Consider the following 11,705-nt stretch of genomic DNA (forward strand, 5'->3'; position numbering starts at 1 on the left):
ATCCTCGTTCGTTCATGTTTTGTCTCATGTCTGACTGATGTAGTTTATCCAGCTAACGAGTAGACGTAATTCTGATGACAGTGATTTGCATTAAAAAACCACGATGATAACAATTGTACAGGGTCGGATTCAATGTAGGTCAAGGTCAGGCGGGGTAACGTCCCGGAGCTTCCCAAATAAGGAGGTGCCTCCCCATGAGACGTAATGGGCTCATCCTAAAACAACTTACTTGATTTTAGGTAATTTGCAGCACTTTTTGGCCAACCAAAACTTTGCAGTAATATTCCGTTTAGCGGTTTTTTTAAAGTAATTTTTTATTTTATTCACATTTTTTATATATAAAAAAACTACATCAAATAAAAGATATTTCTTGCAGCCTCAATAATTTTTAAGAAGAGATAAACCTTGCGACCAACATATAATAAAGAAACTTGATTTTTGGCAATAATGAAGCGCGAATGAACTTTACGAGCGAATGCATGCCGAGCCAGTCAATGAGAGTTATGTATAAATCATTATTGACTGAATCATTGATTGAGTTCGTGTAGTGAAAGAGTATGTGTCGTAACATTTGGTGGCTGTGGGTGCCGTCTTAGGGGAAACTTTTTATTTTTATCTGATAAATAATTGATTGATCCTATTTTCAGTGATAATGTATAAAAATAATAGGGTAAAGATATTTTGTGTTACAGGAATAATATAGAAAGATTTATTATTCAAATTCTTTATAAGAATTTTATCAGAAACAAATTGGCTAGAATGTTTGCGATAGGTGAACTTTTAAATTTTTTAATGACAATGTGAAGTAGTACTTTCTTTCTTTTGAAACAAGGAAATATGAAGTAGTCACGTCATAATGGAATGATGGATCGCTTGAGTAATTTGTCATCCTGTATCTTAAATCTAATTTCCCAAATGAAGTCATTTATTTTGAATGACAAATAATTTTTTTTAACTTACAATTTTTTATTATTTAAATGATATTTGTATTAATTTTTCAAACACGCTTAACAAAACTGTTTACATATTTGATAAAATTGTTCAATTTGATAGCTCTAATAATAATTTAAAACCTATAAAACATTCTATCTAGAATAGTTTCCTCCTTTAAATGTTAAAAACACAAAAGCAGCTAACTCAACAGAAACAGTAAGCATTCCAAGCATCCCAGCCGACAGACAGACATCACACGAATTAATGAATATAAAGCTTTCAATGGGCATGCTTAAAAGTGACGCTTCGCTTACGCTTCTATAACCCACATAACTACAAAAATACACACTTACAATGACTCCATACTCACATACTAAAAGAAATTTGCATTTGTTTACCGTGTGTGCTTGTCCATCATACATCCAATTTATTTGTAAAAAGTGCCGTGATTGAAATTAATCCACCTTTGTTAATTGTATAATATTTTTAAGAATAAAAGGGAAATATTAAACTTATTTAATAAAAGATAGCAATTGTTGCTTCAAGTATTGAGATTATATTGTTTGTAAACTTGTTTTAAAATTCTAAAATATCTTTAAATCTTCCGATTGAACTAACTTACTATAATTTCACATTAGCCAAAGGTAGCAATAAATATAGATAGCACTATATATAGATAGCACCATATATTGAAATCTTTCAATCTAGTATTTTTGGTATATTTGATCGCTGAGATATATTTGGAATGATAATATAATTTGATTTTTTTTACATTTGTTTCCGTATCTTACAATGTTTTCCACTTAAGGATTTATTTGTCAAAATGAAAATGTGTTAAAAACTTGAAAATTTTTCGGAAACTGGAAACTTGCAACACAGTTTTGTTTATGTTAGCAAATGGCAAATCTCAATCATCATCCATCAAATTTTTTATCCAACCGATCACGTAGAAATTGACATGTTTTATTGAAAAAATTTGCTAAATAGTGCTAGATAACTTTATTTTACATTTCAGTTCGTGTTGTTAGATATGTCAAGTCCCCCGTCTGATCCGTGTGGTGGTGATCACGTTTAAAAACTTGACAAGAAAGAAAAATTTCAAGTTAGGGACTGTTCATGGCTTCATGTACATTGTTACTTGCATATTAAATTAAAATATATAGATACCAATTCAGTTTTTAAATGTACATATATGTTATCAATTGAATATGAGAATATGACAAAATACGGCATGATACACACACCCCACACATATTCACACACACGCACGCACTCACACACACACACGTACACACACACACGCATACACATACAAAACGCGGAAATGTTTATGCAATAATCAATATTAGATATTCACTTGTGTTTTCGAAGTCGAATCACTCACAATTTCTTCGTGTCTGTATACAAAAATTTGCAATCACATGCGCGTGATTTGAAGCCGACGAAAATTTATGAGGTTCCACGTTTATGTATATCTATATATATTTATTTGTGTGTGTGTGTGTGTGTGTCTGTGTGTGAAAGAGGGAAGAGAGGGAAAGAGATTGAGAGAGAAAAAGAAAGAGATTAAGAAAAGAGAGAGCGTGATAGAATAATCAAATCAGTCCACACATAAATACAAACAAAAAATTGTTAGATATACATCAAAACCAATTAACAAACAAAAAAACCTGGATACATTCATATATAGGAACGTACAAAAAACGCGTATGTATATGTAAGTATAAAAACTACGGTGTGTAGAACATACACGAAGTACATGAATATTTATATTTATGTTATAAACATATGTGTAGAATACATATATGATATAAACACACATTATGTTATATATGTATATATATAATTATATATATATATATATTTATAGACTTATACATTCTATATATATAGGTCTAGTTTACTTGAGACATTTAGACAATTAGACGAAAGATACATTCGCTGCGCAACTGACTGAGACATCCCACTGTTGCTCTATAAATGAAACTGAATTAAATGGAATGTACATCAGATGTGCCGTGTTGCGTTGGTTTGACTTTTGAGATGTTTGAAATTAATTCTATGTATGTTTGTTTGTTTGCTTGATTTTACGTATAATTATAATATTTATTTGTTTTTTACTGGTTTTTGGTTTTCGATGGTTTAATTTATTGACAGTATGACTTTTTTTCTACTTAAATTTATTTGTTTAATTCAAAATTAAATCTATATTTGAACAAAATATAGCTGGTCATTAGAAAATACATAAATTTTATGTAAAATTAATTTAATTTATGAACCTGAAACAATTTTTAAAAATGCAATGTAAGTTAACGCAGTTAAGATTGCAGACAGATTTTAATTCGTAAAAATCCACCATTGAATGAACAACATAAAAATGAAACTTTCAAATCCGAAAAGAAACAACACTAAGTAACAACAGCCTTGAGAGTACAGAAGACGACATCAACAACGACATCAACGTAAACATTACTGTATCGAATTCAATTTGCGTCATCAACAATCGCTACAGACATCCATAGGATCATGAACGAAAGCGTAACGAACAACATCAACAACAACAGTGAAAACATCAACAACAACATCAACAACAACAACAAAAACCGCGCCTCCCTTATAGATTTCCAGATGAACTCAGCAAGTTTCGATTCCCAGTTGACCAATGATGACATCAGGTTTGAAGCATTACCATCTAATTCATTTAAAATTCGCTAAATTAATTTTATATTCATAATTATCTTAATAAATTATTCTTTACATAAATATTGTAATCTTTACGTCACATCATCACATCAATCAACCATCATCTCATCACATTAACGCAATATTTATTCATTAACCACACCAGCAAGGTTTTTTTCGATTGATCTCAATTTTGGACGCCATTTTTTCACCCAATAAATCACACTTTGGAGAATTTTAATTAAAAAATATTGCGCTGAATTCTCGGCGGTTTGAAACTTATTTTTCTTCTCTTAAACTTAAAATCTATCTATTTTTTTCGACAAAACGACCTAATAAAATGTTTCAGAAATTGTCGGGTTTCATTACAAAAGCGTTTTCATTGATATTATTATTTTTTTTTGACCAAATATACTGTCAATATTTATAAAAAAAAATGTTATACCAGCTATACACATATATTAACATAATAAATTTTGTTGTAGAAAACACACGCAACCATGAAAGTTTAAATTTTTCATTTAGAAAAAAAATTATCCGAATACTTTATTTTTCTTTATTGTAAAGCAAAACATGATACAAATTACATTGTAGAATTAAAATACAAAAACAAACAATTTTAAAAATTTGAAACTTTGAAAAGAGTGAAAGATGAAACTTTCAATAAAATATTTTTGATCATCTTATTTGCTTGTTAATAGGAAGACAATAGAAACATACAACCAAACGCTAAACATGGCACGACAACATATGCCGGGCCTGTCTAACAACAACAACAACAACAACAACAACAACAACAACAACAACAACACACAACAACACACAACAACAACAACAATACACATAATATACAACAATGATGAGGTGTCGTCAAATATTTTTAGTGAGTAACTGAAAGGTTTTAAAGAAGTGTTGATGACGTGTTTTCCATCCAGCTTTCAGTTTTGTTATTGTTTATCATAAGAAACCACGCCACGCATAAAAAATTCAATGCGGCTCTTCTAGAAGAGGCTTTCATTAAAAAATGTCTACACGAGTCATAACGAGCTATGGAATTAAACAGGATTTAAATATTTTAGACCTCACGTTACGAAAGTCTTTGAATTTTGAATTTTTTTTTCAGTATTCCACTTGAAAAGACAAAAAAAGTTGTTTAATTATTTTTGCGGTTATTTAATAAAATACGAAAAACAAAAATTTTCGTTCCATTCAAACCTGTCCAAGGCAGCAGAAATAAAGAAAATAAAAAAAAATACAGCTCTCGAGAAGAGCAATCTCGTTGAGAAGAGGAGTGCTTGCTAGCAGGTGAGAGCCTACCTCCATACGTCGCATGCAAACAATAACTGCGTCTGACATGTCACCACGCACGCACGCACACACAAAAACACTCACACACACACACCACACACAAGCATGCTCACATACGTGAATACACAATTGCTCTTTCAAATATACAAGTCCATATACAATACCTACATAAACGTATGTTTATTTAAATTTAATTAACTCCAACACACCTTGAATGCACACAATAACTCTCATGTCACCACGCACGCACGCACACACAAAAACACTCACACACACACACCACACACACGCATGCTCACATACGTGAATACACAATTGCTCTTTCAAATATACAAGTCCATATACAATACATACATAAACATATGTTTATTTAAATTTAATTAACTCCAACACACCTTGAATGCACACAATAACTCACATGTGTATGCAATTCAATTCAATAGAATGTAACGCACAGACACGCGCCTATGCAAACGCACAGTTAGGCAAAAATTTCATCAAATATTTGTACACATAAAAAACTCTTTAATCGCAAAGAATTTCAATTCAAAGATACAACACATGTTTAGACATACGTGTGGGTATGCTACACAGAAATAACCTCATACCCTGAACAAAAATATGCGGCACCCACCACACCACACCACGCCACATCACGCCACATCACACGCCAACCACACCCACCACACACCACACACACACACACACACACACACACACACACACACACACACACACACACACACAGACCACATATGTGACAAATACACAAAGCCCACGCTCCCGCCAGTTGTTGAATTTTTATTCTTTGAAGGCCTCAACAATAATACTTTAATTTTCTGCTTAAATACAAACTCACAAGCCTCTTCAACACACGACAACATCTACTTCATCCTCGGCGTGTCTTACACAAAAATTTTCACCAAAACTTGGCATCTTACAAATTATTGAAAAAATTTTATTTAGAAAAGTATTTTGGTGATGATGATGATGACATTGTTTTATGGTGTTCATTCTGATCTTGACTTCTGTAACATTTTTTAAAATTACAAAAATTTAATTAAAGAAACTGATATAAAAACTTTTCTGCAGGTGCCATTCGAGCAGATAATTAATTAATCGAGGAAATCCTTATGAGAAAATGACAATGATGACTTTGTAAAGTTGAGGAAATATTTGGAGATTTGAAACGCAATTTGTCAAACGAGATGTGTTATCTTGTAGATGACTTGTTTGTGCAGATGAACCGTTTGTTTGTGAACAACGTTGTTTGCTCAGGCAAATATCGGTTCGTGAACAATGTTGTTTGTTCAGATGAACCATCTGTTTGAGAACAACGTCGCTTATTAAAAAAGGATTATTGAGATAATCATTTTGATAATATTTTCTTCATCATTTCTCAGCCACGTTTGCGTTTCGCGGTCTCAACTTTTTAAAATTAAAAAGTTTTAATTAAAATTAAAAAAATTAAAAAAAATTTTTTTTTGTTAATGTTACGAAATTGGCGATACAAGCTGCTTATATTGGTTATTTTTAAGAGCAGTTTATATACAATCTTTTTGAAATAAATTAATTATTAGTTAAAAACACATTTGTAGCCTTTTAAATTTGTTTTTATCTGTCGTGAGCAGTTGAAAAGCAAACTATTTATCAGTACCTGTCGTGAATATGCTGGCTGACTAACCTCTCATGCCCGTTGAAACTTCTTTATTCAGGAGGAACAAATTATTTTCTTCTGAAACTTTTGCAGACCCGCCAGTTGTTTGGAGGCTTGTTTCAGTTTATTCTAATTAATATCCTAATTAGTTAGAATGTTTTGCAAAAATTTCTATTTTGCAACGGCAATGACAAAAAATAAAAAGTATTGATAATCGAACCAGGTGTACGTACGTACGAACGAACGGACGAACAAACCAACGGACGAACAAACAAACCAACAGACGAACAAACAAACCAACGGACGAACAAACAAACAAATAAACAATTATATGAATGCAAACAAAATAAAAATAACTTTCCTCCAACAATAAATTCCGAAGATTTCTGGATGCCTGTATTGAGTGTGACGACGATGCCCTTTATGACATCATTCAGGATGGACTGACTGCCGAAGAAGTCAACGAGAGAGATCGATCCGGAAGAGTGAGTGGTCACTGTAATATTATTATTATTATTATAATTCTTAGTATTATTTTTATTATTTTAAAATCATTTCACGTCATTTTACGTCAAATCAATAAAATTTTTTATACCGTCGTGTTTCTAACTTAAGTAAAAATATGGGCGACTCCATCTTATCTGTTTTTCGGTTTTTGCGAATTTATCCCTTCGAAAGTATTTTTTCTCTCTCCTCTTTCTTTCCTCTTTTTCCTCCTTTTTCTTTCTCTCTTTCTCTCTCTCTTTCGCTCTCTCTTTTACCAATATTTTCGTTTTCTTTACAAAAGCAATTTTTTTTTCATATATTTCTACTTTCCAATATATTTTACATGTACACATGCATGATTTATAGAAGATGATGCAAAAGATTGGAGCGTATGTACTTGACCCTTTCTATCAAAATAGCATTAATGATACCTACGCATGCGTCCATGCATCCATGCTTGCATGCATTTATCCACCCAAACAGCATTTATCTATACATTTTTTTATCAATCCATTTATCATTTATCCAATCAAATAACCAATAATAATCGTTTATCCAAATACTCACTCATAATATCCACCCAGTCGTCTATTTAACCATCCAACCATTTATCAATCTATCCATTTATCCACTCATCTGGCTATCTATCTATTCCTACATTTTCGTTTTCCAGTTTACTTATTGATGGTTTGCTACTTGCAATCGATCGAAAACCAACCCCGACATGTTTCATCATTTTGTTCTTCTTTCTCTACTATATGGTATTACTCTGCAACAATGCCTATCATTTTGTATTATTAAATACCATTGTGTATTTTTGGGTATTGTCGTGTATTCTTTTCAGTTATTTTGCATGAATTATAAAAGAAAATATGAGCCGCGTTACGCTAATGAGCTCGCCACACTCCATACTTTCCAATCTCTCTGTCGGAACTTGACGCACGTGTGTCTGCTCGTTAGGGGTTAAATAACAGGTATACGTACATATATACGTACATATTTGCAAACACACACACACGATCACACACACAGACACACACACAGACATATGAAGTCAAGAATTGTTAGCAAGATAAGATAATGAGATGGTACGAGCATACAAGCAATGATGCCATAGTATAATAAAATCAAATCATGCAACTCCATCACGTTAGAAGCAGGAAAGCATTTTCAAAATTATGCAAAAATTGATCACAATAAGATAGTGAATGGTGGATTCTTTTACAGTTATTTTTTAATGTTAATTTGTATAAAATACCTTGGTTTTTATTATTTTAAAAAATTTTCGTTACTCAATCATAAAAAGTAGTAATAAGCAACGAAGACAATTAAAACACTGATAAAAATATAGAAATAGGCAACAAGCAAGTTAATTAAGATTGCACAATAGCTTCGTCAATATCTTTCTTAATGAATGGCATCAATCAAATCATACTTTCGTGTCTATGTGCAAATGAAAAATGCAACAAGCACGTAAGGAGTCATACGATGCATATTTCATCCGAGGCATAACTAATTGTCGACCTACATTTATTTTTATTTGCCAATTTGTTTTTCAACTATTTTTAATCTTTTTGATATACGTGAGGATATTTTTATGAACAATGAAGCATTTGTTCCATTAATTTTGTTAAATTCGTGTTACTTTATATGAAGCAGTAACTTTAACTGTTGGGCTTGCCTGCCAAGTTCAAACTGTGCGATTATTACCTTAACTGTAATACTTGTTACAACTTTAAAAAATTTTTTATTAAATTTAAACATATAAATGGACGCATACAAACATGTAGAAACGTACCAGCATAATTTTAGAAAAGATTATACATGGATGAAAAAAGATGATACAAATATACTTCAAACATGATAAAAACATGAAACAAACAAACATGTTACAAACGCGATACAAAAATGATACAAAGGTGATACAAAGATAATACAAGCATGATACAAAAATGATAAAAACATGATACAACAAAAAATAGAAGCACAGATTTGAGGGTGCCATTCTATACATAATAGCATTTGCGCGGCGAACAAAAGGCTGCACGTACAGCTTCATTTATTTTAAGTGTCAAAAATCTAATATAAAAATTTAGAATTAGATTTTTTGACAAATTTGTAAGCCGCATTCCATTTCTAATATATATTATTATGTTTAGCACACACGGTTACTGTCTTTCTTTCTCTCTCTCTCTTTCTCTCTCTCTCTCCCACTACACACACACACAAACACACACATATAAAAAATGAACAGAGAACAGAGAAAGAGAAAATAAAAGAGAGGGAGAGAGAGAGAGAGATAGAGACAATATTATTATTTTGAAAATATGACTAGCTTAATGTAAGTCTGAACTCATGAAATATTAACCCGCGCACAATTAAGTTACAAAACTTTAGAAGAAATTTCAGTTTACATCAATCATTTTGTTTAATCTACTTGAAGAGTTGTCAGTTTTTATGAACGAATAACAACTGACCATGACCAGTGAGTGTTCTGTCATATCAGTTGGTCACTCAACCTAGAAAGACTCCAGTTAGAAATGGTTAAGCCCAATAATAACAAATACATTTATACATTCCCTATGAAAAACTTGTTCATAATACGCCAAATAAATATATATATATTGGCAGCATGAATTCGGAAGTTTATTTTGAATTTTATTAAACTAAACGTTCACCAAAAAACTTTAGTGAGAAAAATTTGAAAAAACGAACTACAAACATATTAACGCCAAACATTCGGTAGAATTTATAGAATATTGTAAAAATTATGGTCTATTACCAACATATATGTATATATATATATATATATATATATATATATATATATATATATATATATATATATAAACAATCTAATTTTAATCCAAGTACGTATCTATATACAGATTCTGTATCTATACAGAATTTGCAATAAATCATTGAACTGCACATTTCACGTAACGCCCAGATCACTAATGTGTCCGTAATGCATTCATATGAAATGTCAGCTACTGAGGCTTTCCCAACCAATCCATCACACCTGTTATTATTGTTGTTGCTATTTTAGCCATCATTCATGCATCGTTATTATTATTATAATGGTTATTGTTGTTGTTTTTATTGACGTAGTTATTTTAAAATTTGACATTCAAATGTCGGCGTCATTTGAACTCGTTAAGTCATAAATAAGAGCCACATAAATAATTCACACGAGATAGGCTAAGCATGGCGAACATGAATTGCTGCACGTTTATTTCAAGCGTCTGCATCTGACAGACTACATACAGCCCAACAACCTACGTCTCTTGTAATACTATTTTCACACCAGTTCCTTTGTGTCGTGCGTGAATGAACATGATATCAACAAACTCACACACACACCTACACACATACAACCTTTCACTCTTTTTCTTTCTCTCTCTCTCTTTCTCTCTCTTTCTCTCTCTCTCTCTCTCTTTCTCTCTTTCTCTCTCTCTCTCACGCAATCCTTCTACATTTACTATATTCTAGTACGTCTTATTAATTTGAACTAAACTGAAATGATGTACGTAACAGAAAAAAGTCATTTGCCTGGGCGTTATAAACATCGATACCATTCTGCAAAACATTTCCCAACCTTCTTACAGTTAGCTAGCTAGCTGTTACATAATGTTAAACAAATCTGAATAAATCGATGCTTTCCCATTCGCAATTGTATAAAAATTACGACCTGACGTTTCATTAAAAAATCCAATTTCAATCCAAGTCAGGTATTTTTTCATTATTTTTCTGAAAATTTAAAAAAATATATACTTAAACTAAAAAATACTTAATTGTGAACATCCTATATGGACGTCCTATAATATTTGTAATAATACTAGTAAGTAGGGATAATAATTTTATTTGTAATAGAAGATATTTAACAAATAATTAGAAATAATTTATAATAGTAATAAAAATTAATAGCAATAATAATAATTACGAAAAGTCAGATGAGAAAAAAGTTCTACTGTGGATTCGTGCTGCGACTGATAATAATAATTATACGAATGCTACTACTTCGTTTCATTTCCGCTTCCACTCTGTCTCCAAGAATAATAATAATAATATTAATAAATATAATAAATATAATAATAAAAATAACGAATGCATATCAGACCATCTTGTTGTTTTAATTCATCCGCGTTCCATACTTTCTTTCCAATGCGATTTATTTCAAAATTCATTAGCAGATATCGTATTCTCTATTTTTTTCTATTTTGTTTTCAAATTCAGACTCTGGCAGAAGCAGATTCCTTTGCAATATTAATTAATTTTTAATTTAATTATTGTAATATATATATATATATATATATATATATATATAAAATTTCAATGCATCAAACATACATTAGCCTGGCCAACATTACGATACACACTAAAAACAAAACTCAACCATTACATCAAACACATTTTCACTGCGTTCTTATGACATTTTAACGAATTAAGTTGACGACCTCCAATAAAATTTTATTTCTTCTTTTTTTTTGAAATTCACTTTTCTACTTGATAAAAACTCAAAATGTTAATTTTTTTTTCTCACTAGGAAGTACATTTAAGTGTTAGCGCAACGTAATGGGTTTATGGTAGGCCGTGTTGTTCTCGTGCTACAGCGTGCATCGTCGATGTAAAGTTGTGT

At 31.1% G+C, this 11,705-nt stretch overlaps 1 protein-coding gene across 1 annotated transcript; it reads left to right on the plus strand.

The window, feature by feature from the left end:
* Nucleotides 1-3,230: 3,230 nt before the first annotated feature.
* On the plus strand, nt 3,231-5,874 carry HELRODRAFT_161479 (hypothetical protein; the record flags this gene model as incomplete). The annotated part of the gene is made up of 5 exons (XM_009021395.1): nt 3,231-3,237; nt 3,446-3,608; nt 3,782-3,785; nt 4,840-4,906; nt 5,672-5,874. 5 exons carry the CDS (start codon nt 3,231-3,233, stop codon nt 5,872-5,874), a joined length of 444 nt encoding a protein of 147 aa, XP_009019643.1.
* Between the last annotated feature and the right edge of the window lie 5,831 nt (nt 5,875-11,705).

The sequence above is a fragment of the Helobdella robusta genome (genome assembly GCF_000326865.2).
Source record: "Helobdella robusta unplaced genomic scaffold HELROscaffold_3, whole genome shotgun sequence".
NCBI lineage: Eukaryota > Metazoa > Annelida > Clitellata > Rhynchobdellida > Glossiphoniidae > Helobdella > Helobdella robusta.